The sequence below is a fragment of the Syngnathus floridae genome, chromosome 9 (assembly GCF_059516105.1).
Source record: "Syngnathus floridae isolate MCC-2025c chromosome 9, RoL_Sflo_1.0, whole genome shotgun sequence".
In the NCBI taxonomy this organism is placed as follows: domain Eukaryota; kingdom Metazoa; phylum Chordata; class Actinopteri; order Syngnathiformes; family Syngnathidae; genus Syngnathus; species Syngnathus floridae.
In genome coordinates, this window is record NC_142421.1 from 1,178,094 (window position 1) to 1,194,932 (window position 16,839).

At 43.1% G+C, this 16,839-nt stretch overlaps 1 protein-coding gene and 1 long non-coding RNA gene across 3 annotated transcripts; both read right to left on the reverse strand.

Moving 5' to 3' along the window:
• Positions 1-2,327: 2,327 nt before the first annotated feature.
• LOC148392801 (uncharacterized) lies at positions 2,328-8,720 on the reverse strand. Of its 2 annotated transcripts, XR_015860624.1 has the most exons (4): positions 8,384-8,720; positions 5,675-5,799; positions 4,144-4,214; positions 2,328-3,261 (listed from the first exon to the last, which is right to left on the reverse strand). It is a non-coding gene; the product is annotated as an uncharacterized LOC148392801 (long non-coding RNA). The 2 variants fall into 2 exon arrangements; XR_015860623.1 differs by lacking the exon at positions 5,675-5,799 and having other exon boundaries at positions 8,384-8,693.
• Positions 8,721-10,037: 1,317 nt separating this feature from the next.
• On the reverse strand, positions 10,038-16,839 carry pwwp2b (PWWP domain containing 2B). The gene is made up of 3 exons (XM_088385893.1): positions 16,358-16,839; positions 12,608-14,354; positions 10,038-11,600 (listed from the first exon to the last, which is right to left on the reverse strand). The coding sequence occupies exons 1-2, from the start codon at positions 16,495-16,497 to the stop codon at positions 12,608-12,610; spliced, it is 1,887 nt and encodes a 628-aa protein (XP_088242019.1). The 5' UTR covers positions 16,498-16,839; the 3' UTR covers positions 10,038-11,600.

Consider the following 16,839-nt stretch of genomic DNA (forward strand, 5'->3'; position numbering starts at 1 on the left):
TTGCACTCTGGGAAATGGAAAAAAAATGGTTGGAATTCCAGACAGCAAGCAACTGTGCACTTTGACCCCGGTGTCACAACGACTCAAAATGACATGTCTAAAAATAGGAAAACCTGGAAATAATCTGGCATTCTAATGTCTGCAAAGGAGTACTGTTTCAGATGTGGAAGAGATTTTTTTTTGGTCTGCTGGACCATTCATCCAGACCATACTATTTGAATAAATCATTTTGCGCACATGCTGCTTTTTCTGTTGGCTCACTACACCAAGATAGTCTCTTTCTGTTTTGATGGTACCCTTACTAAATTGCTGACATATTTCTCCAGCACTCTTGCTGCCTACCAGAGTGAATCCCACTGCGATGAGGCCTATTTTGGAGCTCCCACTGCGTGCTTTATAATGTCGCCCCAACTCATTTATCCTCCTTACCAATTAAATTGGAGCATATTGTTCCTGCGGTACAAAGGTCAGTTATTTTCCGAAAGAGCTTGGTGATGACCCATTTGCTCGCTTCAACTCTCAGTTCATCATCTGGGGGGGGGGTCAAGTATAGAGTAAGTAACTCATTCACTGCCAACCCAGTTCATATCTTTAACCTTCAATGGCACTGAATGAGTTAACATAAAAATCTTTTTAAAAAAATACATATATATATATATAAAATTATGTGCGTGACCCTGGCCCTGCCAGAAGACATATCTTATAGCCCTCAATCCATTTAAATTGTAGGTGGCAAAAAGTCAAGAGAGCGACCCTCTGAGTCAAGCTGTAATGAGAGGTCTGTCCTAAATATAAACCCAGAGGATTGTTTTGCTCCATGTCAAGCAAAAATCTCCCAAAGGTGCTGAAAACAGGCCTGAGTGTATCTAGGAAACGTCTGGTGCCAGAATGGAAAACAAGCCGTGCTCTGTGCTTCTCTCCGCACGTCTTATATAAATGTCCCAACAGAAAAGGGCTTTAATTGGCATTAAGTGGTGCCGCAGCCTGCCTGAAAAATGACAAAATTGTTCCACCTTGGGCTCAGCACATGTTTACTTAAAGAATCATAACGGAATCTTCTCTTCCAATGTGTTTATATATTTTGGGGTTAGCGCCAGTGTGGAAACGGTCTCCTAGTAACGAACAATTTAGCACAGCAAACACTCAAAAGTATAATACAAGCTTGACTGAAGTCAAGACAAACAAGGCTCTTGTCATTATACTTGTAAACAGTGAGCAAAAAATGTCAAGCTTGTGAGTTGAAAACACTTCAAATAATATGGAAGAAAACGATTCCACTCGATGCCATTGAGTAGATCACACCAGTGATTCTCTGCTGGACTCAGAAGTGCTTTCCATGCCATCACTTCACTATATTGGAAAAGCCTTTTTTATTTTGCAATGGATAGAGCGTGTGAGTAGGAATTACCGCAAAGAAAGTAAGAGCATCATTTTTAATTTGGCTCATACGAAGGCAGCATGCCATCACCAAGTCACCAAATGTGGAAAGTCTGGAAGAATGTTCCTAAGCACCCGAACCTCGCTTAGTTCTGGTGCTCCAAGTAGTACAAGCAATGAAAAAGTGAGAGTTGATTTCTCTTGAAATGGGTCATCTTGATGATGATTGAATTCTGTGGGTCGCAGGAAGAGGCCAGCTCACTTGCAGTATGGCTTTTATCCCAATAGAGAGCAGTAAAGAAAGTCTTTCTGGGGCCAATTTATTTTGCAGGACATTTATTTGATTCCTTCTTAGCTTGTAATACCTTTTTGACTTGAGCATATAAATCAAGGGGACAAAATAGGGGGAAAACCAGTCATGCTCACTTATTAACATACATTTAAATTGCCAAACATGATCTCTAAGTGTTTACTATGACCAAATATATTGTATGAATAACCTTTGGAAATGCAGAATTTATAGTATGTTGTTAGAAATATATGTGCACAGGAAGAGAACATTTCTTTCCTCAAGGCTCAATTTAATGGCTTACTTTATATCCAGGGGCCAAATCGTTACACAAGTACTGTACAAGCTATATTAAAGCAGTATTTTAGGGTAAGATTACAATGAAAGTTTGCACAGACACTAAATTAGGCGCATAGTAAAGACTTGTACTTGTTGTAGTGAGTGTGTCGGGTTATGTACGACTAATAATAAATACATCTCAGCTAAGATGTATTATGTTATTTAATTCAGTTTATTTATTGCATTTCTACTGTAAATGCTCTCAAAATATAAATGCGGTGCTAGACACAATCTAGTCTGTTGTTTTAATAATAGAGCATTGTTCACATGATTCTTTGATGTTCTAATGAATTGAAGTGCATTGAAAGGAAAACACCATGAATGAGGATTCAAAACCTGTTTTCTATTTATTTTACTTTTCCTGGAGAATGGTATCTCAATTGTAGTATTGTTTGATTCCCACTGTTTATTCAGCTGCATACATGCCCTGCTTTGGAACTAGGAAATGTTAAATACTCTTCCTACATCAAGTCTCACAAACTGCCAAAGTAAATGCCACAGAATTATTTTATGCTATGTATGTACAGCATTTATATATATATATTTGAAAATAGTTTCTCATTTATTTTGACTGTTGTTGGTGTATGTGTTGTGTAACTCAATTTGACCGCTAGATGGCAGTGTTGGATTGACTTTACTATTGTTGAAAGGCATTTGCTTTAAATTCGCACACGCTTATTGATGGCTCTCGTGCACAAGCTGACTATTGCCCAAGGGTCAGTGTTATTGGCTTCAGATCCCTGCGACTCTAAATAAAGGTTTTAAAATTAAATGTGGAGCATAGGTTGCACTGTAAAAATTATCAAGTGCATAAATTGTGCCCAATGTGTAGACTTAAGCGACCTAATTGCCTGCTTGCTCCCCACCCAAAAAATGTTCATATGAAAAGAGTGAAAGAGACATGAAGCATCATAATTCTGTCATCAATACAAACGTGTTTCAGTGGTAGTCAAGCACGGGCGACACCACAGAAGAGGGTCCCAAATGGAATTCTGCTGAAGGCCCCTTAAAGACTTGGACCAGTACTGGCTTTGCCTAATGGACCAGTACTGGTTTTGCCTAATGGACCACAGTGTCCCGTGGTCCACTAGGCAGTCCAGATGAGAGGGCATGATAAGACATGAGTGACATCTCCATGGCAGCTGTGTGCTCCCTTCCCGAACAATCCATCCCCGGTCCATCAATGTCTCTTCACAGAGGGAGGCGACAGCTGTCTGGGCCCCTCTTGTCCTCACCGCTTCCTCCTTCACAGCTTTCTACATCATTTGGTCAAAAGAGAACCTGCTCTCGCTTTCAATTTAAAAGACATGAAAACGCTGCACACCCTCATTGAAGGAATGTGAAGGTCTAAATCTTTTGACCAGAAAGCCACCATGATGTTAGCAAGTGGTTTGACTTACAGGTGATACTGTAGATGTCATTTAATAAATGATTATGAATGTAGAGAGTTGCCAATAGGTACTGTTAATTATTTACTATAAGGATTCCTTTTTCCTCCGAAATCTTTTCAGGTTGACAATCAAAAATATACCAAAATAAATGTTTTCTGACTTTTTATTAGGTCACTGCGCTGCTGCTCCTCCAGACTTTTTGCTTTTCTTATACTAACTACTCTTCAGAAAGAGATGATTGGTAATGTCTTCAGTGTGACTATGCACACGGGTTGAGATTTTTGAAATATAACTTAAACAGGTGCTGCTCTTGAGTCATGAAATGAGTCATACTTGGCCAACACCAGTGAGTCATTATCTCTGTTGCACGCCGATTGCATTGCTCTGCCCCAATATTGTCATTCTGGGTAAACTTCACTCCAACAGCTGGAGCCAAACCTCGCAGAATTTTGCAAATCAGTGTTGTCTTGGCTCTTGTATTCTTACGTTGGCATTCAGCTTGCATATTTACAGCTTATTTTACCAGCCACTATCTTTTTTGTTTCTAGTTTATGAGAGTCAGCAATGAGGCTGGTTTACGACGCTTCCCACCAGACGTTGTGACTGCTCTGTGGGAGTCTTTGCCATAAATGGACAGCCTTTCTGTCTAATTGCAAACATAGAATACGTATGCTCTGCATATGCACAGAATGAACCTTTCACGGGGAACAAAGTATTCAAGTGAATGGGAAACTTTGGACGACTTACTGAGCTGAAGTTTCTCAAGGTACGTCCCACAATCCCGTTGAGTTCATTCCTGGTCATATAGCATCTTGAACCTGTAAAGCAAATCCATCAGAACCCACAACACAATTCAATGAGAATTACATTTTCCAATTTAGAAAAAAAAGTGAAACTAGAAAACACCAAAATATCAAAGGTGAGAAAGCAAACAGAGACACCTTATTTTCATATTTCTCTATCTTTCATTTATGAAATCCAACTGGTAATAATAATTGTCAAGTCTATTCATCATATTAAAAATGAGATCAACATAGCTTTATTTTTCCTGGCTTCACTGTATCTTGTTGATTCACTTATTTCACCTTTGTTCCTCATGCCTCAGTGTCATAAATTCCAGTCCACGTGACTCGCTCGCTTTGGACTAAATGTGATTCTGTTGGTTGGGCTACACCATTGTGATCCAGGCGATTCATTATGAGAATCAATCAATTTGACACAGCAATCATTTTAGACCTGATCCCAATTCATTTACACAACATGCCACATCCAATGAGGGAGTCATTATTTGTTGCTTTATAATAAGATGATTAGCACATATCCATTAAAGCTAAAGTATACTAATTAAAATCCCTATGGCTGTGACAAAGATCCAGAGTCATGATGCCATCTATTCAATTATTTCTATCCAGATGATACAGCGTGTGCTTACGCATACATGCACTTGTGAGTCACTCATATTTGAGCAGGCAATGAGCTGTGTGGGGAATAAAAAAACGAGGCAGCAGTTTGCCATCGCTGCTGGGAATTGTGGGAGCCATTTGGAGTCGTCTAGGCCTGATATTGGTTGGATGGAAAATTTGAAAGAAGTACTATCAATTAGTCAACCGCAAATATTCTTTCCAAGCCTGACAAAAGATATCATTTCTTGTCACCAAATGGTGCTTCTCATCTCGAGCGCAGCGACTCGCATTGATGTTTCACAACGATTCTTTAAAGTGCAGATAATGGAGGCACCGACTATGGATATGAATCGGCACTTTGGCATTTCCTCTGGGATGACAGACAGTCCACAATCCAGGCTTCTAACGATGAGTCATTCGGACATTTGTCCTCCATTTTTCCTGCGTGTCATTCTGACTTCATTTCCTGACAGGTTGCACAAGTGACCAGGCAGGAGCCGTATTCTTTTTTTTTTTAAACAATAAAGCTATATAGTATGATATAACGTAGATCAAGTGCACTGTCGTCCCTGGCCCCACCCCCAGCAGTCTCGTTATTATTCTCCTGTGGTGCAACATCTGATGGCCATCTACCATACAAGGCTAAAGAATGTCAAATATGAAGGAGGGCAGGGAATGCATGAAGTGAGCTTTTCCTTCTTTCCCTTTCACTGGATGAACACATTCCCCGTGCATAGCTGTGAGGATTCGTGGATGAAAAGAGAAAGCCACATGTGCCTACACACAAAGGACACACGTTGTGAAATATTGACAAACCAACAATTCCCAGGCCTCGGGAAATGGAAGCTGTGCTAGCTCAGCTGCTACTGACTTACCGCAAGCAAGTGAAACAACAACAACCCCATCGCAGATCTGTTTTCTTTCCTCCCAGAGAGATGAGGAGAAGGCTTTGTTTTTGATTTCAATTCCAACAGCAGCAGTAAAAAAAATCCAGACTCACCTGCAATAGGTTAGAGGAAAAAAAATGATCCCTCTCAGAAATTTGAATCACATTTAGACATTTTCATTCCTTTACACCTGCTCTGACTCTGTTGCCTGTCATAAATTGGAAATTATCTTTAAGAAAATGAGAGATCTCAAATGTCATTACTACACGAAATGATGTCCTTGGATCGAATCTGATGAGGCAGATAGACTCTTTTAGTGTCTTCACTTTTTCAACGAGCAACTAAATTAGTCAACTGCATCCAGATTGCTATTTCCTTTTGTCAGAATGAAAAATTCACATGAGGTTGTTAAGCATTTATGTGGATGTACTGTCTATAGAAATGGAAGTATGACTTGAATGAAGGCGTTTTTCTTCTGGCCCCAGTGTCAGCTCAGATCCCGCTGCCGTTTCAGCAGGCGCTAATCCACTCGATCCTGTTAACCTCACACACATGCGCCCCTCACACCCCCTCCCCATTTAGATTGCAGACTTTTGGAAGCCGTTCCGAGCGCCGATGTGTGCTGCGGCGATGTTAATAGTCTTGGATTAGTGAGACAATGGCAACGCTTTTGGAGGAGGCAAGGTTCACAGATGGGGATAACCTATGCAAACTCCACACAGCTGAGGTTCAAACCCAGAACTCTGCACTGTGGTGCAGAAGTGAAAATCGCTAGCGTTGGCGTCACAGAACTAAAAACACCCAAAAAGAATTTTACGGCAGCGCAGTTATTTTAACGTAGGATTCAAGCATCATTTTATAGTCTCAGACACTTTTTTTTTCATTTCAATTTAATTAATAATAATACTGCTGCTTTTGCTCTGCCCACTTGACCTTTCAACTATCCCACTTTTTTTTTGTTCCAAGTGAGTCAAAGGAACACTATTCTTTGAGTCTGCTTTCTTTCTGCGGTTCCACCGTGTCAGACTCATGGTGGTTGTCGTTTGGAACGACTGCGGCTTCAGAAAAGAACATGACTACAGCATGATGACAATGCAGGAGCGATGAGATAAGCAAAAGGAAGTTGAGGAAAGACAAACACACCCAAGAGAACACCGAAACAAAGCCACTCGCCTCGTCCTTTGGGAAAACATAAACAAATGAATCGGCTTACTGCGTGCACAATCGCTTAAACAAATTTGACGAAGAGATGCCGAGTCGTGCCCTGTGTTATTATGTTATATCCCTCCGTGTGGATGCCCATCCCCCTTCGGGCCTCGCATTGAACGCAAGCAGGCTGGTAAAGTCGGGGGGCAGGGCGGCCAATGGCTTTTCTTTGGGTCTCCAGAGCCCGAGCGAGCCAGCGACAGCTGCTCAAGGAGGCCCGAGGCTGTTGCTTGCTGGGCAGAGGCAAAACCGCATCCTGGGGGAGGACTCATGCATGCTCACGGCCACACAGTTGAAATGAAGGCATCAGCCATGTTGACTCAATCTGTCCGCTTATGGAAATATTTGAGGAGTCGCTAAAGGGAGGAGAAGATCAACATGACACACCGTTTCAAGGTTTTTGGAGCATCGTGAGCGGCGGCTGGTTCTTGAAGACCCCCCCCCCACTCTCATTACATAGGCCACATGGCTTGACCTATGGTTTGTCATGTAAATAGTGCACCGCACCCAAATCCTTGAAAAATGTATCAAGTCTCCTTCAGATTTACTTCAGGCGCACAGTTGTCGCTTAAAAAAAAAAGACTCTAAAATGAATTAACATTCTTTTTTAACCAGCTTCCCCCTCCAAGCTTGATCTGCATCATGCCCAGTCAAAATCCTAATAAAATGCAGCCTTTTTTTTTCTTTTTATCCGACTTGATGTAGATTTGAACCGAATGGAAGAAGCCCCAGAGATGAGGAAAGACAACCATTGATTTATTGGCAAAGTAAACTGAGTTGAGTTTCAGTTTGTTGTGTGTCTGGAAGCCATTCTACAATGTAAGCTCTATTTTGTTTTCTCCCCACTGATCTTGATAAGCTCACTTTGTCACGAACATGGACGTCTGCTTGTTTGGTTTTGCTGGAGATCCCCTGTACATCATTCAAACCCAAATAGAAAACAAACTTGAATATAATTACAAGATTGAACGGGGGTGCACCAGATGTAATCATCTTTCACCATCATGTCAATAGAAATTGAGTTGAGCGCACCCCAGTGACTCATTAGCATGAGACAGGATGACCTCAAGACAGGCCGAGGTCTAATCAAAGGTGCAAAGTCATCTTTGTTGATCCGTCGGCTATTTCGATGAAAGTATGACATGCAATAGACAGTTTTCAAATGGGACTGCTCAGGGCCTAATAAATGCACTTTATTGCTAAATCAAATGATTGCCCTTTAGTTTCTGGTCTGACCTCTCACCCATATTTGCAAAATAGATCAATAAGATTGCTAAACAGTGGAACAAGGACTTACGGATGCAGATGTGGCAAAACGACTTCTGTCCACAAAATACATGTCTACTTTTGATAACTTGGCATTGTGGAAAAATACACACGACATACTTTGCTTCTTTTATGGTGCTCGCACTAAATCGCCAGCTTGAAAATATGTTCCCATATCTTTGTGCTTGATTAACTAATGATAGCAGCCGGAACGGTCCACCTTACCTGCATGGTTTTTCACATCAGATGGTGTATCTTTGAACAACAGAAGGGCTCTTAATCTCATTATCCAAAAAAAAAAAGCCCCTTTTGACAAAGTAAGAAGTCGAAAGTACAGCTACACACTGGGCCACCCATGGTGCCTCATTTAGGAAGGCAGCTATGTCTTTTGAATGTCATCTAAGGTTTGCTTTCCTGGCTCGAGACCTTTTCTGTGAGCGACATTCTTCTCAAGCAGGCCAGCCGTGCTTCCACTCAAGTTAATTATGGCCACAGCTTGCATGGAGGCATATCATTAGCAGTAATTGCACACAGCATCCCTCCGCCATTTGCCTCTCTTTTTTTTCCCCCGAGTTACGCTGCACTCATCCATGGAGGAGGGAGAGAGGGAGGGGATGGGGAGAAGTCAGCCAAAGTCGAGGTTGCCATGTACAAGCATGTGCCCGCATGTCTGAGGGGGGGGATCGGGGTGCTTGTCTACGAGTGGGATGTATTTTCTCCATGCTGTTTGTGGAAACAAAGGGATTACTGTGTGCTTGTTGTGTAAGTATATGTAGAAGCAAACGTATGTTTTGATACAAACATTAGGGCAGCTGGTCCCTAAAAACCGGTTCATACATGCACAATCACGATGTGGAGATTGCAAACCATAAACACTGTGGAAGTATATGAACATACAACACCTGTATGGGAATGAATGGGGCTGTGCCAAGAACTGACCTAAAGTCCACTCATTGGTCACAATATTAGGTACACTCTGCTTATGCCAATAGGAATGCTTTGCACCAAATTCAGCTATCAGCTGTTAGAAGACAGTTGCTTGTTTACTTTTAAGCTTATCTTGTGCATCCCCCGGCAAAATAATGGAATCAACAGTTTCAGAGGATGTTTTCCCTTCGGTTGTTTAAATTTGTAGAAAAAAAAAAAGCCGTAGAGCAAAAACTGAAAAGTTAAAAACATTCCTGGTGTGTTTCTTGCTTTGATTTAAAAAGAAATCAGGATACGAACCTCGGTTTATGTTTTTTTAAAAATCCACTCGTGAAGAATAGAAAAGCCTTGCCTACTGCAGTAATTCCTTTGCGGGTGGTTAATTCGCACCTATGAATAAAATCTAATCTAGCCATCTAAGTGTGTCAGATAAAGCCGGAATGTGTGCCACAAGTCCCTCGGGGAACAAACAACAGCAGCCATTTTGTTCTTAGGCACATGCCAAATTAAGTGACTGAAAATGTTGCTTGTTGCATGAACAAAATGTCTTCCAGGAAAGTTCAACAAGTCTTGGAAATGCAGCTTTGCCTCTCCGGTGCTCCGTTTCACCTGTGCAGCACTTTTGGAGCCAAACGGCCCACTCAGATGGCGAGGCAGTGCCTGAAGGAGGCTCGGCGCCAACGTTGAAACTAAACAAACAGTGCAGCAGGAATAAACACACAAGCGCAACCAGATGGGAGCTTGCATCATGGTTCTTTTCACTACATGTGTGTGGTGTTGTATTTAGTTTGAATGTGAAATGCAAATAGTTTGGGTGAGAAATCACTAGCAGTGTCTTCACATATGTGCATATCATCCATTATAAATAACTATATCTATTTTTTTCACAATACATACGTAATTTAACTTTGGCAGCTCAACAAATAATGACCACGCCAATCCACACCAGCACTTATATTGCTTGTATATTTTATTTTATGCACTGTACATGTAAAAAAAAAAAAAAAAAAAAATAGCCAAGAACATTGACCAATATGGGCAACAGTTGATAGCCATGTTGCACATACATAGTAGGACACGTTTCCCCTCTCTCAGGCATACATACTGTACATTTAGAATCTTGTGTAAGGCTGCCTGGAAAAGTAGCCGGGCTTGATGGCAGTCAACGCATAGAGCATCACAATGGTGGTTGTCTGCTCCCCGAGAAGGGAGGGAAAAAAAATTAAAATACTTCCTTCGTTGGCAATCAATGAGCCGTTTATCTGCCTTGATCACAGCTAAGCTTTTGGAGGCAGGCGGAAATCAGAAGGATCGTGTGCAGTTTTTTTTTTTTTTTTTTTTTTTGGACTGTGCTTAACGCAGCCGTTTTTGCTTGACTCTGCCGTCCCCCTTCCCCCCCGCCCTCCCTTATTCAAACAGAGCTGCTTTCAACACGACGAGCAGTTGACTTCACAGTACTCTTACAGCATGTTATTTCATTCTTCCCAAAGTCAATCATAAAGCTTTAACTGATACTGCATAGGGAGTGTTGACACCAATTTGACCCATGTCTGTCCAGTGGAAATGTTCACGTGGGCTTTTTGTAGTGTGTAGTGAGTGGACAATACAGTGTACACAAACATCCAAAAGAAAAAACGTGGACAAGACTAAAAGGAAAAAGTTTCTCCAAGGCCATGGATAGTCAACCACAAGGATTTTCTAACGCCCCTGCTGCCTATCTGGGCTGCATCTCACTCACAATAGTGTTTCAGACAGTGAGCTTACAGCAGGCCACCAAGGTACCGATAAAGTGCTTTTTTTCGTAATGCTTTAAATAATTACAAATGATGGAAGGAAAAAGAAAGAAAGAGGGGTTGACATATCTAAAGTTCAAAATGAAATGTAAGGGTGACGTACAAAGGATGACCATCAGTATAAACATGCACTAATCCAAGTCATGTTGGAGGGAACACTGGTCACTCCATTAGGAACAGTTACTATTATCACTGGATGGAGCTGTTCACATTTTGGAGATGTTAGGTTGTTTGGGGGGGAAAAAAAAAAAGAAAAGGCGGGGGGGTAAGACTTTTTGAACCCTTCCGTTAAATGTCCTTGTACAAACGGTGGCGCGCGCAGGGATTCATGACAGCAGCACACTTTTTCCAGATAGAAAGGTGGATTCTGAAAATATAGCAATAAATACATTCTGGTTCTTGTTATGTTGCTCGTTGTTCGGTTCTATCGAAACATGATTGCAGTGGGGGGGGGAAAAACAGGAATCGTCCCAGCAGACCATGTGCTGCATGGTCCTTTTTTTTGTTGTTTTGTTTTGCTCCCATGTGCTAAACAATTCTCCATCTTGGCAGCCATTTTACAACAGCCTTGTGAAAAAGAAAGGAAAGAAGAAGGGAGGTGGTAGCGGGGCGGAGGGCAGCATATAAATAGTCGCCGAGGCAACCGCACATACTCCCCTCCTGGGTCTTGATGACAGGGTCACAAAAAAACCCTGGGAGACCGCCCTTCAGCACCCAGCTTCCTGTACAAGAGAAAGCACAAAGACAATCAGCAAACAAAAATTTTTTTTTTTAAATTATTCTTTCTTTTCGGAGGAAGTTTCATCACAGATGTAAACCTCAATCTGATAGTGCTCTTATCTGCTAACGCTGGAGCGACCGTTAATCACTGGCAATATAATACCATATCAGCATAATGAGAGCTCTTTTTCGTGTCCTTTACTCGTGATTGAACTTGGTTTCAGAACGACATTGTGTCATCGGTGCCAACTGTTTGAAACAGCAAAAGAGTTTCCCTAATTACAGTCGGGAATACGCGTCAAGACGGCGTCAGCAGTCGAGCTGCAACACGCTGCCATTAAAAAAAAGGCGTCCCAAGGCATTTGTGATTCCTGGTAAGGTTAACTTGAGATGTGTTACTGTCATGTGGAACTTAAACGCTTGTTCCTGACACTAAACTTTTTCACTAGACTGAATACGTTTAAACAGGTACCCGAGGCAAACCCCTCGAGCTTTTTTTTTTTTTAAACCGAGGTAGTCAAATTACTCAAGGACCCGTTTCAGCTTTAATAGTAGGCAAATAGTTTGTAAAGTTTGTCAACTGTAAAAACGGTAACACTGGTTAGGGTTAAATGTTATTTTGCACCCAAAAGCACATTTTCATTGTTGCCAGTGGCATTTTGCAGAGGAAAACAACTTTTCAGATATTTGAGGACTCTTTCAAGCAATAATTATAAACAACAGTCACTGTGTTGCATGAAATATGTCTGTACTATAACCAACTCCTATTTTACTGCTGATTACTCAAATAAAATGTACTCACAACACGTCACATGCCAATAACTCACTGTTAGAGCTTTTGGTTCTTGCAAAATAAGTTGGAGTGTGCACAACTCTAACACTCACTTTTTCAGGTTCTGGAAAAAACACATTTCCAATGACCCGTATCATCTATAGGACTACAACCAGTTGACTGAAATGAAATCGCCGAACGAGTTTATATCAACCTGTTGTCAGCGAGTCAACTCACCTATGGGTCGCAGTGAGAAAGTAGCGACGTGATCTCCGGGCTCATGTGTCCGACGGCCTTGGCCGCCTCCAAGATGGCTCTCCGGTACATCCCTTTCTTTTTGCGGTTGAAACGAGACCTGAAGAGCTCTCTGAAGGGTGAAAGTTTGGCAACGGAGAGCTGGGATGTGGTGGGGGAACCGAACCACGCCACCTTGGCCTGGGGCCACTGGGCTTCGCACGTGGCCGTTTCCTCTTTGCGGGTGCCGCTGATGCTGAGGACCCGTGCGGGCCACCAGGGGAAGCCGTGAATTTTGCCCCATACAATGTCTCCCACGGCCACGGCGTGACCTTCTTCCGTCACGCATTTTGTCATGCTGCGAGTGTGTAGGCGCACAGTGAGGGGGGGCACCGTCTTGCAATCGTCCCGTGAAGGTAATGAAGATGAGGTTACGGAAAGGTCTTCGCCAGGCGCCAAATCGCAGAGCTCCGGCGACGTGCCGTCCGAGCTGCAGGACTTGGATTCGTCCAGGCTATCGCTGCTGCAAACCGACAGGCTGGACGAATCGGCTTTGCGTTTACGGAAATTGATGAGGAGCGTTAGGTCGTTGTGGCCGCGCTCGGCTTCCTCTCCTGAACTCCCTGACCACAACTCCAGAGAGTTCTTGCCTTCTCGCGAGTCCTCGGAATGGGCCAGGCAAGGTCCCGGTGCCCTCGGACTTCGTCTTCTGGCGTCGCCGACGAGTTGCGCCTCGTACTCGACCACGCTCTCGTCGTGTTCCCTCTGTCTCAGGCGGATATTGGGCGAGGGTGGTAAATCCTGACACACGGTAGTGAAGGGCCTGGTCAGTTTGAGTTTGGGAATGGATACAGTGAGACCGGAGCGGCGAGCGTCTAAAATGTGTCTTTGCTCCTTGGTGGCATTGGAAGGAATCTTGCCGTTCTCTCCCAAGCCATTATGCGCTAGCTGCTTGGGACAGAAGGGTTTGACTGAACCGTGGACTCTGGAAGGGATCTTCATGACCTCTCCTTTGCCCTGTGGAGTGCTGTATGAAATCTTGATGACAGGACTGTGGGGAATAATGTCGCCTGTGGGGAACTTGTCCCCTTCAGCGTCACTCTTTTTGTCCTTCCTGAGACGTTTGGTGTCCACGCCGGTGCCGTTTTCCCGTCTCTTATTGTCCTTGGCGGCATCGTTTTTCTTGGCGAGCTTATTAGGTGTATCTTTGTCATCGGCGTCGTCGTCGCTGTGTAGTGTGTTTTCCTTTCGGGAATTCTTGGTGTTGTTCACGCCGTCTTTGCTGTCCTCGTCGCTATTCAAGGTGTTTTTGCATTTCTCGCAAAGTACCTGGCGCGGCCGCAGCCGGATGGTACTCATGGTCATGCGGCCGGGCTCTCGCGTCCGCCTCTTCTTCCTCTTTATGGGTCGGGGAGGGGGCTGCGGTACCCATTGGTTGTAGCTGTGGCGTACCCATAAAGGCTGGGGGAAGGGGGCGCCTTCAAAATAAGGAGGGTATGGCGTCTGCCCAGCTGGCACTGGTGTGGGAACTGGGCAAAGTGGTGGTGGTGGTGGAGGAGGAGGAGGAGGCGCAGGAGCTAGACTGCTTTCAGGGAGACTATTTTCATACTTTGGTCTTTGTGCCGCCTGGCTGGGAGATTTGGAAGCTTGCTCCTCACCCAGAACTTCTGCTATTTCACACGTTGTTTGAGATACCGCCGGGAAGTCGACCGGTTTCGCTGCTAAATCTGGCAAACAGAAGAGCCCGGTCCTGAAATGATGATGACGGAAAAAAAAGACATGAGTAAAGTTCATTCAAACATCCAATCACATTGTCCTTTCAGTTTTACACAACAATTACATTCCTAGCTTAAGTTGAGTGCTTTTATTTCACCACATCTGAATGTAGCACAAATACATATATTGTGTTTGATCTAAAATAGAAATGGCACAAAACAAAAAAGAAAGTAAAAGCTGAAGGAACTTGTGATTTTACAATAAGGAAGTTGCAAAATTACTGTCATAAAGTGATATCTGCCTGACAGTTTCACTCCCCCCAAAAAAGTCACTGTTTCCGGTACATCTACAGTGTTATAAATACGTTTACGAGGTTAAAGTTTAACAATTTCAAGGTTGCGAAAGGTGCCCAAAATGAACTATTTTGTGCAAAACTGTGAGAGTACAACAAGGCAATTCCTGCCACACTTGTGTTTTTCATCGGAATATTTACCATTACGGCATTTCAAAGTTATAGACAGCGGGCAATGAACTATTTTGCACAGCGATGTGACAATAGGTTGTCAAGAAGCCACACTCACAAAGCGTGAAACAATTCTTTTCACCTGTATGTTGAAAATTCTTCACTTGTGGGGCCTGGGGACAAAGGCTTTTGCACTAAATAGAAGATTTCATGTCACGCTCAAAACATTCAGACAGACACATGATGATGGTTGTGCTACAATCGTGTTGTTTTCATTAGAAGACAAAGCCGCTAAGTGACTGCCTTTCTCCTCGTTTTTATGATATATGAATCTATTTATACATTCCTGGCTAATTTGCGGTTATGTGTGGAGAGATTTGTAATGAGTGTACAATTAGTGTGCTGGTCATCGCCTGGAGAAGAAGCAGTCAGCAGTGAATAAAAGTCTCTTGACATGTTTCCCCTCTATTGATGTGGCACTCGGCAAGCACAATACTCACCTTTACAGCGCACGCACACGTACACACACGTACACAGTGCTGTTGGCTGTGACAGGGAACAGGCAAGGCAGGTCAAGCATACCACAAGGACACGGCAATATGATGACACTTGATGTTGTATTCAGTGTTAAGTAAGATCTGCTATATCAATTGTGAAATGCACAATATTACGAGGACATTTGGTGACCCTCAATCACGGCCTACTTGAAATGAAGGAAGGATAATATAAAGAGCAACCTACACATACTTTGTGGGCAACTCTGTCCCAATCTGATTCTGCTAGTCTATTAATAGCTTTTAAAAGGTGCAACAACGCTTCCATTTGACACGCACACAGAGAGGAGCAGAGAAGACATTACATACACATTGGCACTTGCCAACAATGTATGCCTTTATGGCCCTCACTTTTCAAAAGAGCTGACTTGTAACTGTCAAAAGATCCAATTTATCAAACAGAACTCAATGTTACTTGAAAGCTCAAGTTTGATTCTTTTTCAGCACTGCGTGATCACATTCAATCATAATACTATTCAATCTGTGATAGAACAAAAAGATGTCTTTTTAATCAGCCTTGCTACAGTACCTGACTTATTTCAAAAGGGCCATCACTCAGGAAAAGTTGTCACATGTAACGATGTTTTGAGACATTACGTACACACTGAATACCTTCAAAAAACATTCCCTGTTTATACTCAATACGTAGGAGCTGATTTGTATGATTGGTGCTAACAATAAGCTATAGATGAACCTACTGACATTGGCTGTTGTTCACATCAAGCCATTTGCAATCTCAGTAAATGTGGCATCTTTCTTGACATTCGGTACACAGCGGAGGTGAAATGACGCTCTTGACTGTATCATCGTCAGCTATTATGAAAATAAAGATATTAGCTTGAAAGCTAGCACGATAGCTACACTGTCAGCTACAATAACCCATATGCTTTTCTTATTGAGGCCCAGGTGGCTAACTAGCCTGTGCTAGCAGTTAGCATCCACGGTCCACTAGCCGCAAGCTAGATCCGATTAATTTGAGCTCTAAAAGATCAAAGTGAACATGAGACAAATGAGACTCACTTTTTGTTGCAGTCGAGTAATATCCCCGTATAGCTTCTCTCACGATAGGTCAGCGTCACCAATAGCGTATCGTTAACTATTTGATCGATAGTGACAGGTAGCCGCGAGCCGGCCAGCAGCTCCTCGGCCGCAGCCTCCATGTTTCCCGTGGTGAGGTATCCGGCTCGGCGGTGCTCGATCCGGGCCAAGGGAGCCACGGTCGCGTCGGCTAAAGCTCCGTCTCCCCTTCGCTATTGAAGCAGGAGGCTACGGCAGGGCATAAAATGACGCCATCACCCCTACCAAGTCAATTACACCAATACTGCCACCGCTGACATCACGCTGCCTGTGCAAGCAAGAGAAGCGAAAAGCTCTCAAGACCAGGCCTTCCCTTCCCTGCCTTCCCTTCCCTTGCCTTGCCTTGCCTTCCCTTTCCCTGCCTCACTTTGACTTCGCAGTCATTATTGGCAACGTTTTGCCTCGGAAATGTCTTCCGTTTTGTC